The sequence below is a fragment of the Pan paniscus genome, chromosome 2 (assembly GCF_029289425.2).
Source record: "Pan paniscus chromosome 2, NHGRI_mPanPan1-v2.0_pri, whole genome shotgun sequence".
In the NCBI taxonomy this organism is placed as follows: domain Eukaryota; kingdom Metazoa; phylum Chordata; class Mammalia; order Primates; family Hominidae; genus Pan; species Pan paniscus.
Genome location: NC_085926.1, coordinates 183296585 through 183312466, shown reverse-complemented (window position 1 = coordinate 183312466; position 15882 = coordinate 183296585). Strand labels below are relative to the sequence as shown.

Sequence of the window (15882 nt, the reverse complement as noted above, 5' to 3'; positions counted from 1 at the left end):
GTTAAGTGAATCTTAGGCTGTTCAGGTGATATTGAAGTAACCTCTGTTATCCCATTGATAAATGAGGTTGATGCAGCAGATCTGACTGCTTGGCAGGAACCCACATTTTCCCTTCCTGCCCCATGTGCATGCCCCTTCCATGTACTTCCATGTACTTTGCACATACTTCGGCAAAATGAACCACTGGATTATAAGATGCCTGAGGACACAACTCCAATTTAATAGTTCCTTGATACCCTCCCAAAGCACCTAGCACAGTGCTAAGTCTAGAGAATGCTTTTGAAATATCTCTCAAAGCAGAAACTTGTGTGTATATATTGGGGGAAAGAAAATAGGTCTACTTCTTAAAAAAAAAAAGCCTTGACCTACTTGAATGCGATGATGTTAGGGTGCTTCAACTTCCTCAAATGCTTGATATCCGTCTCATTCTGTTCTCTCACTTTCTTGATGGCCACCTCTTCTGCCCGGAACTTCCCCAAGAAGACCGCTCCTTGGGCTCCACTACCCAGCCACTGCAGCTCTGAGATCTCCTCAAATGGCACTTCCCAAGTATCTAGGCACACAAGCAAGAAATAAGCTTGAAGAGATCTCAGAAGGGACCACTCTACAAGGCCATTCTGAAGGTACCAACTTCATCGTCACCCAGGATGACCCTTACCCTCTGTCTCCCGCCAAAAGATAGAACCTTCCTATGTACCTTGGAACTATAGATCAAATATTCATAAACATTAGCTTGTATCAATTTTTAAATCACTGAAATAAAGCAGAGCAGAAGCCTCCAATATACCTTCCTCCAAATAAAACATATCCTACCACTCCTGCAGTCCTACCTCCTCACCTTAAGCTTGCATGTCAGTCAATTTACCCGTCTGTCTCTATGCAACTATCCCTACCCCATCACCCACTATCGGTGTTATTTTATTCCTCTTTTAATTTCTGGTGCAGATGCTCAGTGAATCTTTGCTAATGTTTTTTTTTTTTTTTTGAGACAGAGTCTTGCTCTGTCACCCAGGCTGGAGTGCAATGGCACGATCTCAGCTCACTGCAACCTCTGCCTCTGGGGTTCAAGCAATTCTCCTGCCTCAGCCTCCCAAGTAGCTGGGATTACAGGCACCAGCCACCATGCCTGGCTAATTGTATTTTTCAGTAGAGACAGGGTTTCACCATGTTGGTCAGACTGGTCTCGAACTCCTGACCTCAGGTGATCCACCCGCCTTGGCCTCCCAAAGTGCTGGGATTACAGGTGTGAGCCACTGCGCCGGGCTGCTAATGAATTTTTTAATGATACTCTCCTAAGAACTTCATTATGCATACTACTTACATTAATATTTACCTTTTATTGAGGACTTACTATATACCATACACTAGCATAGTACTTTACATATATCATATGTTCAATCCTTACAACAACCCTACAGGTATGGCCTTATTATAGTTATTTAAAGATGAAAAAACGAAGGCATAGGGTGGTTAAGTAAATTCTCCTAAAATCATATGACTGATAACTGGTAGAACTGGGCCTAGAATCCCAGGATTGGCCAATTTTACAAAGAGTGCTTTCTCTCCTATGTGACATTGCCTCTGAAAAGTAATTGAGAGGGCCATTAGTCATTAGTCATGATATGCTTACTCATATAGCTGTAGTATTTTCAAGTTTCTTTTTCCTTAGAGTTTGAATATTTTCTTGCACCAGAAATTTAAGAAGGGTCATTTCTAAGTGGTGGCATTATTAGTGCTTCATATTATATTTCTCTATTGTTTTCTGTCTTAAAAACTATTTTTACCATAAGCCTATATCACTTTTATAATGAATAAAATGCTATTTTAAATAAAGCACTTCAAAAATTCAATCAATATGTGCTTTAATCTCATGAAACTTTTTAAAAAAAGAATGTAATCCATTGAGGCTTCTCCTTTCCCCCTTCTTACCAGAGTATCATCACAGGTAAGAAACAAATATCAAAGAGCTAAGAGCCCCACGGAGTGAGAAAAATGATGCCAGTGTGAAAGGTCATGAGAGATTCTCCTCAGATCACTCAAAAGCCAGTGTTTGCAGAACATGGAACAAAGTAGTGTTGAGTTAGCTTCAAAGATACTCTGGTCTTGAAAGCAAATCAACTCACCGTCCACTGCATTGATGAAACAATTTATCTGCCTCTAGAAGTGAGCTACACTTCCCTCTTCTCTAATTTTCTCTACCTTAAGAGAAAAGAAATCCTGTAGATTCTTAATAAAATGTTTTCTCATTACAATTGCTAAAACCTAACCTTCAAAATATAACTACGTAGAACAAAAAGTATATAAAATGAGGGTGGTTTATGCCGTGGGCCTTCATCCCGTTCTCCTGATATGAGCAGTATTAAAGGTTTCCACTCTACTGAAATTGAATAAATGCTAGATAAAAGCAAATCTCTCTCAAATACAAATAGCTGACAAATTTAAAATCACCCAAGAAACACATGATACCACGTGAGATTTGGGAGGAAACAGCAAGTGATAGCGTTGGCTATTTTAACTATCTTTAGGGTTTCTATAGAGGACAAGTATTAATAAGTGGCTCATGAAATCTCACTTTCACCTCCATGGGCTCATACATGCAGCACACGTGGTACACAGATATCGATGGCATATTGTAAGATAGTTTTCCTCATTAGGGGTCCAGTGACAAAAACAGTGTCATTGGCCAGGCGTGGTGGTTCACGCCTGTAATCCCAGCACTTTGGGAGGCCGAGGCAGGGTGGACCATGAGGTCAGGAGTTCGAGACCAGCCTGGCCAATATGGTGAAACCCCGTCTCTATTAAAAATACAAAAAAAAAAAAAAAATAGCCGGGCATGGTGGTGCAGGCCTGTAATCCCAGCTGCTTAGGAGGCTGAGGCAGGAGAATTGCTTGAACCCGGGAGGCAGAGGTTTCAGTGAGCTGAGAATGCGCCACTGCACTCCAGCCTGGGTGACAGAGCGAAACTCTGTCTCAAAACAACAACAACAAAAAACAAACAAACAAACAAAAACAAAAATAAAAAAACCTCAGTGTCATTTTGACAATTCTGGGGGCTGAATAAAGTATTATTACTGGACTCTGGGGCAAGAACATAACTGAGCAGTACGTCTTTGAACAGCTTTACACAAGCCCAAATTACCCTAATTTTTAATAAAATAACTACTAAAATTAGACTGTTTGGGTGTCTTTTTTACCCTATTTACTCAATCTTTAGTTACTGTTAAACATTGGAAACATTAGAGAAAGATCAGAAAAGTCAGAAAAACACAGATTTTATGTGAAAGCTCATCCCACACCCACTTGCCATCTACCCTCCTAGTTTGTGTTCATGTTTACAGCTGTGTAAAAATGGCAGGTGATGTCTAATTTTTTCTACTTTTTCACATATCATGTATCCTTCATGTAGTTCCTATTTTTATTATAAGTTCTAATAGTTGTTCTGTACCCTCTTACCTGTTCTGCATAAGTATATCCCCAGATTCAGTTCCTTGGTTAAAGAGGACAGTTTCCTGGCTCCAGGAATACATACATTCCAAATTCTGTCCAAAAGGATTTTGATAGTTTTGCTCACAATAGCAAGGTATGAACATGTTGGCAGTAAGTGTTATCAATTCTTTTTTGGTTCTATTTTAGTTTAGTGTTTTATAACTTTGCACTAGTTTAACTGCCGGTGCTCACATTTGTTTAATATTCATAATCTGCTTTGCATGAATTGTCAAAACCCCTTTGTTCATTTATCTATTAGCCTTCCATTGTTCACATAAACTTGAAGAAACTCCTTCTATATTTCTTTGATACAAATGAGAATATTTTTATAAGCCTTTTTCTTTTAATTTTATTATTTTTGAACAAAGTATTCTATATCATTGTCTATTATTTCCTTTGTAATTTCTTCCACTGCCTAGTCTACCTTCTAAGAGTTATCTATAGTTCATTTTTAAAAATTTAATCTTTACATTCATCTGAAACTTATTTTGGTGTATGGTATGAGGACAGATATAAATTATTTTTTTCCACATTGCTATTTAATGATTCCCAAATAATTTGTTAAAAAATCCTTTCTTTTCATATTGCTTTAGGATACTTACATTGTAACTCACTATATTTTTTAGAAATAATGCCTATTAGTATTTTTATAAGATGATAAACAGATTAATTACTAAAATACAAATACATTTGGCACTCAAATACAAAGTATTCCGAGTATTGCAATAAAAAATAAAATTATCCTCTACCAACCTCTACCTCATGCCTGTGCTATTCAACTATGTTCAGCCAAGTCTTGATTATCCATAGAAAAATAAAGTGGATAGTACTGGTAATGAAAGAACACAGATTGTAAAATAAAGAAAGTAATGCTTCAACAATGTTTCTATCCATCTTTTTACTGAAACTAATTATCAGAAGTAAAATCGATTGATATGAATTTAGCACTCTTTGCCCAGTCTCAAAGTCCCTGTCAATAATGAGCAGAGAGCTCAGAAATGGGAAAATGGCAGAAAAAAGGAAATTGGTGATAAGGATGCACAAAATTAAGGGCCTAGATAATTGATGAGTGAGATAACTAATCTCATAATAATGAAGAACTGACTACACTCTCTCTAGGGTTAGTCCCAAACTTTTCGTTGCTTCTATGTCTGTCCCACTGCTACTCTTCCCCAGCGTTTATCTTCAATTTTATCTTCCCAATGACTACGATCTTAATTCCAATATCCACCAGAATCCTTAGGACTGAGAAAAAGACACATGCCCACCCACTTTAAGGCAACAGTTCTCCTTTGTTGATTCAGACATGGCCATGACAGTACTTGCTTTGAGACTGGAAACTATTTGACAATAAAAGATTAAATTGCATGCTACTTTACTTGGGCTCACTATCAACATACTCAAAGGGAGGTGAGGACATCATTGAAATTTTTTTAAAATCCAGTGACAGTTCCTCATAAGTACCAAATGTAGGGACACATCTGTGATATGTGTTAGCCTTCGGTTGACTGCAATGCAGGATTGAAGATTGGCTCCCTGATCCCAGACCTGACAAGGAAATTTGCTAGTCTCTGGCTAGCGAAACCCTTTCATGGTGCACAGCAACACCAGCCCTCAGTAGGATATCCTGCAATCTGCTGAAAGGCCAGGCACCTGCTGTGCCTGTGTCAGAATCTTAAGCTGACCAGGGCTGTTTCTTATTTATTTGTGAAATAAACCCTTTTGAAAGTCACATAATCAGTTGGAAAACAAATTAAATACTAGTTTACAGAATAATAACAAAAAATTTTAAAACCTCCTTTTGACAAACATATGGGCTGGGTGAATCGCCCCTCATTCTGAGTCTGAACCTCAGTGATGCACTTGGATCCTGAGATCTTCAAATTATCACCAAAAGTAAGTCTAAGACTGGACAAGCAGAGACCCTAAAAACCAAATGTAGTCGATCACTTATGCAGCTATCAGTAGGTTTTGTGTCCAACCAAAGAACAGGGAACTTTTAAAAAATAACAAATTAGGGCCGGGCGTGGTGGCTCATGCCTGTAATCCAGCACTTTGGAAGGCCAAGGCAGGTAGATCACCTGAGGTCAGGAGTTCAAGACCAGCCTGGCCAACATGGTGAAACCCTGTCTCTACTAAAAACACAAAAATTAGCCAGGCGTGGTGACACACGCCTGTAATCCCAGCTACTCGGGAGGCTGAGGCAGGAGAATCGCTCGAACCCAGAAGGCAGAGGTTGCAGTGAGCCAAGATCACACCCATTGCGCTCCAGCCTGGGCAACAGACCAAGACTCCATCTCAAAAACAAAAAAAACAAAAAAGCAATTAGAAATGATTATCTCTGGATTGTGGAAAGACAGGTGATTTTAATTTTCTTCTTTATTTTATTTTCCTGCTTATATTTATTTCCAATGTAAAACATAATAATGCTGTTAGCAAAAAGCAACTAATTTCCTTTAAAACCTTGAAATCATGGGGGCCAGGGGGTGGAGGGAAAATGAAAGCAGAATGTGTAGCGTGTCGGAGTATGTATGAAAGAGAGAGAGAGAGAGATACACATACATAAAACCAGGGACTGACGAAGAATTTTTGCATGGAGCAAGAATAGATGATATGGTTGACAAGTCCTGAAAAGGACCTGGAAGTGATAGATATACCAGTAATCCCAATATAGTTATGGAAAACAGGTATAGAGGGAGGAGTTGGTATTTGGTTTAAGGAATGTATTGCAGAAACAGGGGAAATAAAATGCATGAAAAAAGTGGATAATGGTAACTGAAGTCTGCTGGCTGTTGTGGAAAAGCTGTCAACAGTCTTGACTAAAAGAGATGAACAGACTTTTAGGGGAGGGTCCCACAGTCTAAAATTCAGTTATAAAATAAATAGAATCTCATTTTTGGTCCATATTTTCCCTTTCCAGAATTTCTTGAGGAGAGAACTCATAAAAATTTAATCATTTACATAAGGCCACAAAGATATGTATCAAAAGTCTTAAAACAACACATCTTTTGAATTCAACTATTCCTCTCCTAGGAATTTATCCCAAGGACTAATCAAAGATATATGCAAAAGTAAAGGAGTAGACAAATGGTCATTGCAGTATGGCTTATAATAGCTAAAAATGTAAACAAATTAATGTTGAGCAATAGGGGATTGCTTAAAAATATTGGCACATTCACATCATTTAATATTATGTGGCCATTAAAAATGATGCTGAAGAATTATACTTAAGACATGGAAAATGTTCACAATATGAAGTGAAAAAATATTACAAAACAATATGTGATATAGTTTGGCTCTGTGTTCCCACCCAAATCTCATCTCGAATTGTAATTCCCACGAGTCAGGGGAGGGGTCTGGTGGGAGGTGATTGGATCATGGGGCGGATCTCCCCCTTGCTGTTCTGGTGATAGTGAGCGAGTGCTCACGAGATCTGGTTGTTTGAAAATGTGTGGCCCTTCCCCCTTCTCTGTCTCCTGCTCTGCCATGGTAAGACCTTCTTGCTTCCCCTTCGCCTTCTGCCATGATCCTGTCTCTTGAGGTTTCCTAGCCATGCTTCCTGTTAAGCCTGCTGAACTGTGGGTCCATTAAACCTCTTTTCTTCATAAATTACCCAGTCTCAGGTAGTTCCTTATAGCAGTGTGAACGTGGATTAATACAGTATGACTCCATTTTTTAAAAGTATACACACACATACACAAATAGACTAACCTAATATATAATGAAAACATTAATGGTTATTCTCAGGAGATGGAGGATCATAGATTATTTTAAAATTTTTTTGGAGCTTACCTGTATTTTCCAAATTTCATACGTATATTACTTTTGTTATCAGAAAAAAAAGTTACTTTGAAGAATATTAATGAGGTTATACAAGATCTTGTCCTTTGCGAGGACATGGACGGAGCCAGAGGCCATTGCCCTTAGCAAGCTAATGCAAGAACAGAAAACCAAATATCACATGTTCTCACTTACAAGCAGGAGCTAAATGATGAGAAAACATAGACACAAAGAGAGGAATGACAGACACTGGGGCCTACGTGAGGGTGGAGGGTGGGGGGAGAAATAGGATCAGATAAAATAACTATTGGATACTGAGTGATGAAATAATCTGTACAGTAAATCCCCATGACACAAGTTTACCTATATAACAAACCTGCGCACATACCCCTGAACCTAAAATAAAAGTTTAAAAAAATGAGGTTATAAAGAACATCAGGGCTTCAAAAGTGTAATATTAATATTTGAATTAGAATATTGAATATATTGTTACACAATGATGGGAGTTAAAAACTTAATTTTTTTTTTTTTTTTTTTTGAGGCAGAGTTTCACTGTATCAACCAGGCTGGAATGCAGTGGCACGATCTTGGCTCTCTGCAGCCTCTGCTGGGTTTAAGCAATTCTTGTGCCTCAGCCTCCCAAATAGCTGGGACTACAGGTGCACGCCACCATGCCCAGCTAATTTTTGTATTTTTAATAGAGACGGGGTATCACCATGTTGGCCAGGCTGGTCTTGAACTCCTGACCTCAGGTGATCCGCTCCCCTTAGCCTCCCAAAGTGCTGTGATTACAGGCTTGAGCCACCACGCCCAACAAAACTTCCTTTTTTTAAAAGCTGTGTGATCTAGAAATAATAATGCTTCTCAAGATTGGTTAGATATTTTGTCATTTCCTCAAAATGTAAGCTTTCTATGCCTTTATTGTAAGAAAATAACTCCTTTTTACTATAATCTAAGTTTTACTATAATCTAAGCCCTACAATCTTCAGGGGCATTACCATGTGGCTTCTGTCTGGTTTTAAATTGGTCCAGCAGCCATCAGATTTTTTTGATTGTATAAGTTATCAGTAAACTTTTTAAAATTTATTTTTATTTATCCATTAATTAATTATTTTAGAGAAACAGTCTCACTCTGTCACCCAGGCTGAAGTGCAGTGGCACCATCATAGCTCACTGTAGCCTCAAACTCCTGGGCTCAAGTAATCCTCCTGCCTCAGCTTCCCAAAGTGCTGAGATTATAGGTGTGAGCCACTGCACCTGGCAAAAAATTTTAAATATGTGGCCACTGCATGATTTCTTTATGTATCATATATCTGCACAGCTATATTAAAATATGAAATATATCTGAAAATGTATGAAAATAGAAATTTTAAATGATGAGATAAACATGATCTCTAATATTTTCTTCTTATAATCCCATGGATTGTTTTATATGTACTGTACTTTGGACACCGCTAGACTGGATGACCACAAAAGATGGGCTACAACCAAAAAAGACCCACCAAATGTGAATCTCTTCCCTTCAGCCGGTCTACTGGAAACTGAAATGAGGTATTCATCTGTCACTAGTTCTTTAATTTGCCCAAAGGTCATAGGTTATCCAGCTAATGGTGGTGACGGTGGTGGTGATGGTGTGTTTACACAAGAAATATCTTCCAAGTCCATATTCTAGCTTACCTTGCTGCTGCAATTTGTAATCAGTGGAATATGCCTTCCCAATGATATTCCATACAGGCCTTAAGCATCCAAATAGTCCTTCAAGAAACCCACCACTGCCACTGCCTGACCTGCTGAACTGAATCTTTATGTCTTCAGTTCCGCTTGTGCTCTCTCCTTCCACCGTGTTGCTGTTCCCCTGAGACACCGCCGTCTCTGATTCATCGTGTTCCCTTAGCTGAAGAACGCTGTTCTCAAACTGGTCCCTGGAATCCTCACTTACGCTCGTCAACACTGTTGTGGTGATGGGGCTGTGCACGCTCTCGATTAGCTCTGTTCGTACCATCCCCTTTTCCTGCTGGTCCTCGAGGAGCTTGGGAGAAGGGTGGTTCCCCATAGCTGTGAGCTCATCTTGTAGTCCATTGAAGGTTTTGCTTTCACTGAAGGGTAAGTGTGGAGAAGAGGAGCAGCTCAGGTGCTCCTGAAAGTTGGCCATCGTGCCATGAGTATAACCAAAGTCCTGAGATGACACTCAGAAGATTTTTGGGACAGAGTTCTGACTTAAGAGAGGGCTCCAAAACCTGAGAAAAACAGGAGGGAGATATGAGATCATCCTTTCTTTAGTATGCACACTACGACACTTCTGTTTGCATTAAAAAAAACTGAAACAATGGGGATTGGTTAACCTGTGGGTTAGTCCATGTGATGGAAATGAGTGCAGCAATGAAAAATTATGCTGTGGAAGAGTATTTATGAACATGACAAAATATCCATGACACATTAATATAAAAAACAGGTTAGAACAATATATACAACACTAACTTAGAAATTTATTTAAAAGGACATACATACAAGAAAAAAGACTTCAAGGAAAAAATCCAAGGAACTAACAACAGTTAATTTTAGGTGGTTAGATTTGGGGGAGGTTTATATTGTTGTGATTTTCAAGGTATTCTAAGCATTCTGTTTTAATATCTATTATCTTCTTTTTTTTTTTTGAGACGGAGTTTTGCTCTTGTTGCCCAGGCTGGAGTGCAATGGCGCGATCTCGGCTCACTGCAACCTCCGCTTCCCAGGTTGAAGTGATTCTCCTGCCTCAGCCTCCCAAGTAGCTGGGATTATAGGCATGCATCATCACACCTGGCTAATTTTTGTATTTTTAATAGAGACAGGGTTTCTGCATGTTGGTCAGGCTGGTCTCCAACTCCTGACCTTAGGTGATCCAACCCCCTCGGCCTCCCAAAGTGTTGGGATTACAGGCGTGAGCCACCGCGCCCGGCCTATCTTTTTAATCAGAAAAGAATGTTTCCCTTTCTACAAGGGAAATTTAGTTGTTCTGATATACACATCTTTAGTACAAACTACATCCTGTGTTATAAGTTGCTACTCATCTTTTCTCTTTGCTTTCGTGTCTTATCCACTGGGGCACTGTGTCACTTTATAAGGCATTCATTAAGTCATGGAGATAAATGTCATGTGTCTGTGACAAGACAAGTTTCTAAGATATGAAATTTGTTTTTATTATACTGCACCAAATCTGGGGTAACACAACTAAGCCCTAGCTCTTTAAACTTGTTCTTTGCTTCTGATCTGTGCATTAGCACCATTTCTTGTGGCCACCTAACCTTTAAAAGTGAAGATTTGTTCTAGATTGGCCAGATCACGCATAGTCAATCTTAAATTTATTCAAAGTATGTTTTTTTTTCTTTTTTTTGAGACAGAGTCTCGCTCTGTCACCTAGACTGGAGTACAGTGGTGTGATCTCGGCTCACTGCAACCTCCGCCTCCCAGGTTCAAGCAATTCTCCTGCCACAGCCTCCTGAGTAGCTGGGATTACAGGCACGCACCACCACGCCCAGCTAATTTTTTTTTTTTTTGTATTTTTAGTAGAGACGGGGTTTCACTATGTTGGCCAGGCTGGTCTCAAACTCCTGACCTCAGGTGATCCACCTGCCTTTGCCTCACAAAGTGCTGGGATTACAGGCATGGGCCACTGCGCCCAGCCCAAAGTATGTTCTTATCAGAAATGTACTTTCTTTTTAAATCCCTTTGTAACAGTCATTCCTTCCCTCACTCTGTACTAAGCATCTAGAATATGCTAGAGGTCAGGGTATGAAGATGACCTCATTTTGCAGAGGGGGTAAAAGAAAGACCAACAAAAAATGACAGAACAGTGCTTATAATGAATCAAGCAAGTGCTCTGAGAGCACAGAAGAGGGAGGAATAGTTTCAGGGAAAGGTGCTCAAAGGTGGTAACTTTTGATCCATTTGAAGGAAGTGTAGGCATTCATTAAGCAAGTCAGGAAGGTGTGAGTGAAAGAAGAGGGGGAAGGTATTACAGGTGTGGGGGAAACTGTGAAGGAGGGCATGGAAGCTTGAAAGACTATAGAACAGATGAGAAATCCAAAGTGGCTGGAATGTAGGCTATATATAAGTGCATGCAGAAAGACATGAATGGACAGATAGGTAGGGGCTAGACTATAAGGAGCTTTGCATGCCAGGCTGAGTTTGAGATTTTATACTGAAGGTGATGGGGAGCCATAGTATCTTATATTGCGGATTATGGATTAAAATAGACCCTCTCAATTTTATTATTTTCTTATCTTCATAACTGAGACCTAAATTTTAAGCCTTTTATTCATTACCATATCCCATGAATAGCTTGTATTAGTGAACCAATGAAAACATCGTATCCTTGGCTGGCGTGGTAGCTCACGCCTGTAATCCCAAAACTTTCGGAGGCCAAGGTGGGCAGATCATGAGGTCAGGAGTTCGAGACCAGTCTGGCCAGCATGGTGAAACCCCATCTCTACTAAAAATACAAAAAATTAGCCGGGCATTGTGGTGCATGCCTGTAGTCCCAGCTACTCAGGAGGCTGAGGCAGGAGAATTGCTCGAACCCAGCAAGCGGAGGTTGCAGTGAGCCAAGATTGCGCTACTACACTCTAGCCTGGGCGACAGAGTGAGACTCCATCAGAAGAAGAAGAAGAAGAAGAAGAAGGAGAAGAGGGAGAGGGAGAGGGAGAGGAAAATATCCTATCCTCTGAATTCTTATTCATTCACTGAGCTCCTATTACATGGTATGCAGTGTGTTAGGCATTAGTAAATGGTACATAGGTTCCTACCCTTTGGGAAATCACAATCCAGAAGGAAAGACCGATATATAACAGCCACATAGTTAGACATGGGACAAAGATATGTAAAAGATGCAATGGGAGCTCAGAAAAATAAATATAAAATGTGTCTAGAGATGTTATAAGAAGAAGTTTTGTTTGAATTGAGTCTTGAGGGGTGAATTAATGGTCACTAGGAAAGAAAGACTAGGCATTCCAGGTAGTATGGGGAAACAGCAGGAGATAACTCTTAGAAAAAGTAGGCAAAGGCTAGATTATGGTAGGCCTGTATGACAAGCTAAATCTTTGGGGTTTTATCCTCATGACAACAGAGAGCCATTAAGGAATTTTAAGCAAGGGAGTAATTTGGTCAGATAAATTAAAATCACGTCTATAGAAGTAGAGGTTAGATTCAAAGGGAAAGACTAAAGGTCCAGTTAGAAGGTATAGTTCAAAAAGAAATGACTTGGACCTGAATAAGTCAGTTAGCAATGGCAGTGAAGAGAACAGGAAAGATTTAAGAGGTAGAATTAGTAAGATCTAGTAATTGATTAGACATGGATGTAGGTAAAGAAAAAGGGGAGAGGAAGACTTTCCAAATCACTTATTTGGAATAATGAATAGACAGACAATGTCAATAACTGAGATATGAAATGCCAGAAAGAAAGGTTGGGAAAGAAGACGATTAGCTCAACTATGGACATACAGAATTTAAGGCCTACTATGCATCATGCACTGAGCTAGGGAGCTAGGCTTTTACTGATGCTATCTGATTTTAAAAAGACACTTTGTAGAGAGAGATTGGAAGAAAGATAAAGATGGGGCTCATTTATCACAGGGGCAGAAGTTTCCAAATCATAAAGCTAAATTCAAAATGTGTTTATTGAATATATACTCAGCCTGCGCAACATGGCAAAAAGTACAAAAAATACAGAAATTACAGAAAATACAAAAATTAGCTAAGCATGGTGGCATACGCCTGTAGTGTCAGCTACTTGGGTGGAAGGCTGAGGTGGGAGAATCACTTTAGCCCAGGAAATCGAGGCTGCAGTGAGCTGTGTTTGTGCCACTGTACTCCAGGCTGGGCAACAGAGCAAGGCCCTGTCTCAAAAAAGAAAAAAGAATATATACTGAGAATTGTGCCATGCACTAGCCTAGATTCTGTGGATATAGAACGTTACTGTTACCATTACTATTTTTAATAATAAGTAAGACAAAGTGCTTTACAATTTACAGAAGGCTGTTTACATAATCAGCAATATACTGGTAAATCAGCTCTTTCCAAAACAACAGCAATCTGGTTTGTAGTGTTTGCTCATTTCCCTGGTGTAAATATTCCCACCATGGCAGATTTCAAGCTAATAAAAGTTTAACAACTTGCTTGCAAAGTTTCTAAATATTTGACAATTGGCTCTTAAAAGTTGGTGTATAAGCCAGCTCCAGCACCATAATCCTTGTAATAATGTCATTTCTATTTCACAAGAGAAGAAATTTCTCTAAAGTAATATACTCAGTAAGTAATAGAGCAGGAATTAAAATCTAGCTCAAAGTTCAGATTCCCCAAATCCTTTGCCTTTTTTACAACACGATGGAACCTTTTATGACTCCTCACTTTCATAGAGTGCTTTCCAGGTTAAAAAATGCTGTTATCTGTGATCATTTGATCTAAGTTTTTGATCCCTAGGTAAGGAATCCAGAACACAGAATGATTATCCCTATTTTTCATGGAAGGAAATGAAGGCCTACAAAGAGGTAGATGCTAAAGGTCACAGAGCCAGGATGAAATACCGGGTTATTTTCCCTAATCATGACATTCTCTCCTGTACCAGGCAATCTCTGAAGACATGGTTCCTATCCTGTTGAAGCTCACAGACTACTTACGGAACTAATAATTACACTGAAGGAATAACCTCCTGCCATCATCCCCCATGACAAGTGAGCCATATTCCGTTCTACAGAGCCAAGAGAGATGGGAACAATGCTAAAAGAGGTAGGATTTGAGATGGACCTTTAAAGGTAAGGCGTGTGACAGAGGGAAGGAAATCAGGGGCAAATAAGAGCACTGGCAGAGGCAGGGAAGCGGGAATGACCAGAGCGTGTGTGACGGGGTTGCTGACCCAGAAACAGCAGTGGCTAATGTGGGGGAGCAGTGTGCAGCAAGGGTAACTCCTGCCGCCACACGTGGGCTCTGAAAGCTTACGATACAGTGCAGGTGATTCTTCCCTCCTAACAAACCAGAGAGATCACTTTAACTGGACGGGGTTAGGTTAAGAGGCACTTAAATTATAGGGTATGGAGAAATCTAGGCCTTGAGAAGCAACCTGGGAATATAAGGTTGGGGCAGGGGGAAGAAAGAAGAAAAACTGGAGCCCTTTGTTACAGACACCATTCCACCCACTCCAGCCTCCCCTCCCCTGTTCTTTTCGTGCTCATCTCTGAGCTTTGACATTACTGCTCTCCTCATTATACTTTCTGGCTGATCACCTGCCACAACCTTGAGCTGTCTCCTGCCTTTGGCCTCTCTGACCTTGCCCTGCCTCATCTCTTTTAAGACTGCTGATTTCATACGATCTGACCTGGCCAGTGACTCAGGAGTTACTTCGGTTTGCCTTGGCTGCCGGGACTCTTGGTTATCCTATACAGCAGCAGTCCCCAACCTCTTTGGCACCAGGGACCAGTTTTGTGGAAGACACTACTTCCACGGACCAGGCAGGGGGGATGGTTTCAAGATGGTTCAAGTGCATTACATGTATTGTGTACTTTATTTCTATTATAATTACGTTGTAATACATAATGAAGTAATTCTACAACTCACCATAATGTAGAATCAGTGGGAGCCCTGAGCTTGTTTTCCTGCAACTAGACAGTCCTATCTGGGGGTGATGGGGGACAGTGACAGATCATTAGTCATTAGATTATCATAAAGGGCACATAACCTAGATCCCTAGATCCCTCGCATGCACAGTTCACAATAGGGTTTGTGCTCCCATGAGAATCTAATGCCCCATGGATCTGACAGGAGGTGGAGCTCAGGTGGTAATGCAAGTGACAGGGAGTGGCTGTAAACACAGAGGAAGCTCTGCTCGCTCACCCACCTGCTGCTCACCTCCTGCTGTTCCGCCCAGTTCCTGACAGGCCACAGACTGGTACCAGACCATGGCCTGGAGGTTGGGAACCCCTGCTATACAGCACAAGTCCTACGTGCTATTGGCTCACATGAATTGCATACCCAAATATATATGTGAATTTCAGCCAAACACTTACTTGTGTGATTTATTTTTTTGAATCAAACTATCAGACTTTATATTAATTCCTCGTAAATTTCTACTTTGTCAATTTTTTATCCCGAACTTCTGCCCAATACATAATGTTAGGATGGGCTCATACACAAAAAGTTAGAAAAACACACGTTTGTTTTGTAATTTTTTTCCTATCTCTAACAGGTTAAGGATGAATGTAAAGTGGACCTGTTCCCATTGGCATGAGAATGAGTCTAATCACAGTCATCATACGCATTTGATATTTAAGAGATCAGGGGAAAACAGGACAATCAAGGAATATGGTTCGACCTACTTATTTCACATATGAGAATCAAATTTCAGAGAGATTGTCGACTTGCTTAATATAACATCTGACCAGTGGCAGAGCTGAGATGAGTCCTCCTTCCTCAGCCCAGCTCCTTCCACTGGCATGGTTGTTTGTTTATTTGAAGAGAAACAAATAGCCGTGGTATCATGGCCACTGATGACAAAAACAATAGCAAGTCCCAGTGCTATTCTAGATGCACTAAAACTATTCCCAAGGAAACACTAGTGCCCACCTAGCAGGGTGACCCTGCGCCTATCCA

General features: G+C 40.1%; 1 protein-coding gene across 2 annotated transcripts in view; it reads right to left on the bottom strand.

The window, feature by feature from the left end:
* Positions 1 to 15882, bottom strand: part of MAP3K13 (mitogen-activated protein kinase kinase kinase 13) — a 203046-nt gene that overhangs the window by 48864 nt on the left and 138300 nt on the right. For both annotated transcript variants that reach the window (XM_034957847.2, XM_003806606.4), the window contains 2 exons: positions 8944 to 9503; positions 370 to 553 (listed from right to left, as the gene is read on the bottom strand). In XM_034957847.2, coding sequence (XP_034813738.2) covers positions 370 to 553; positions 8944 to 9418 — 659 coding nt within the window. In that variant the 5' untranslated portion in view covers positions 9419 to 9503. The remainder of the gene's footprint in view (positions 1 to 369; positions 554 to 8943; positions 9504 to 15882) is intronic.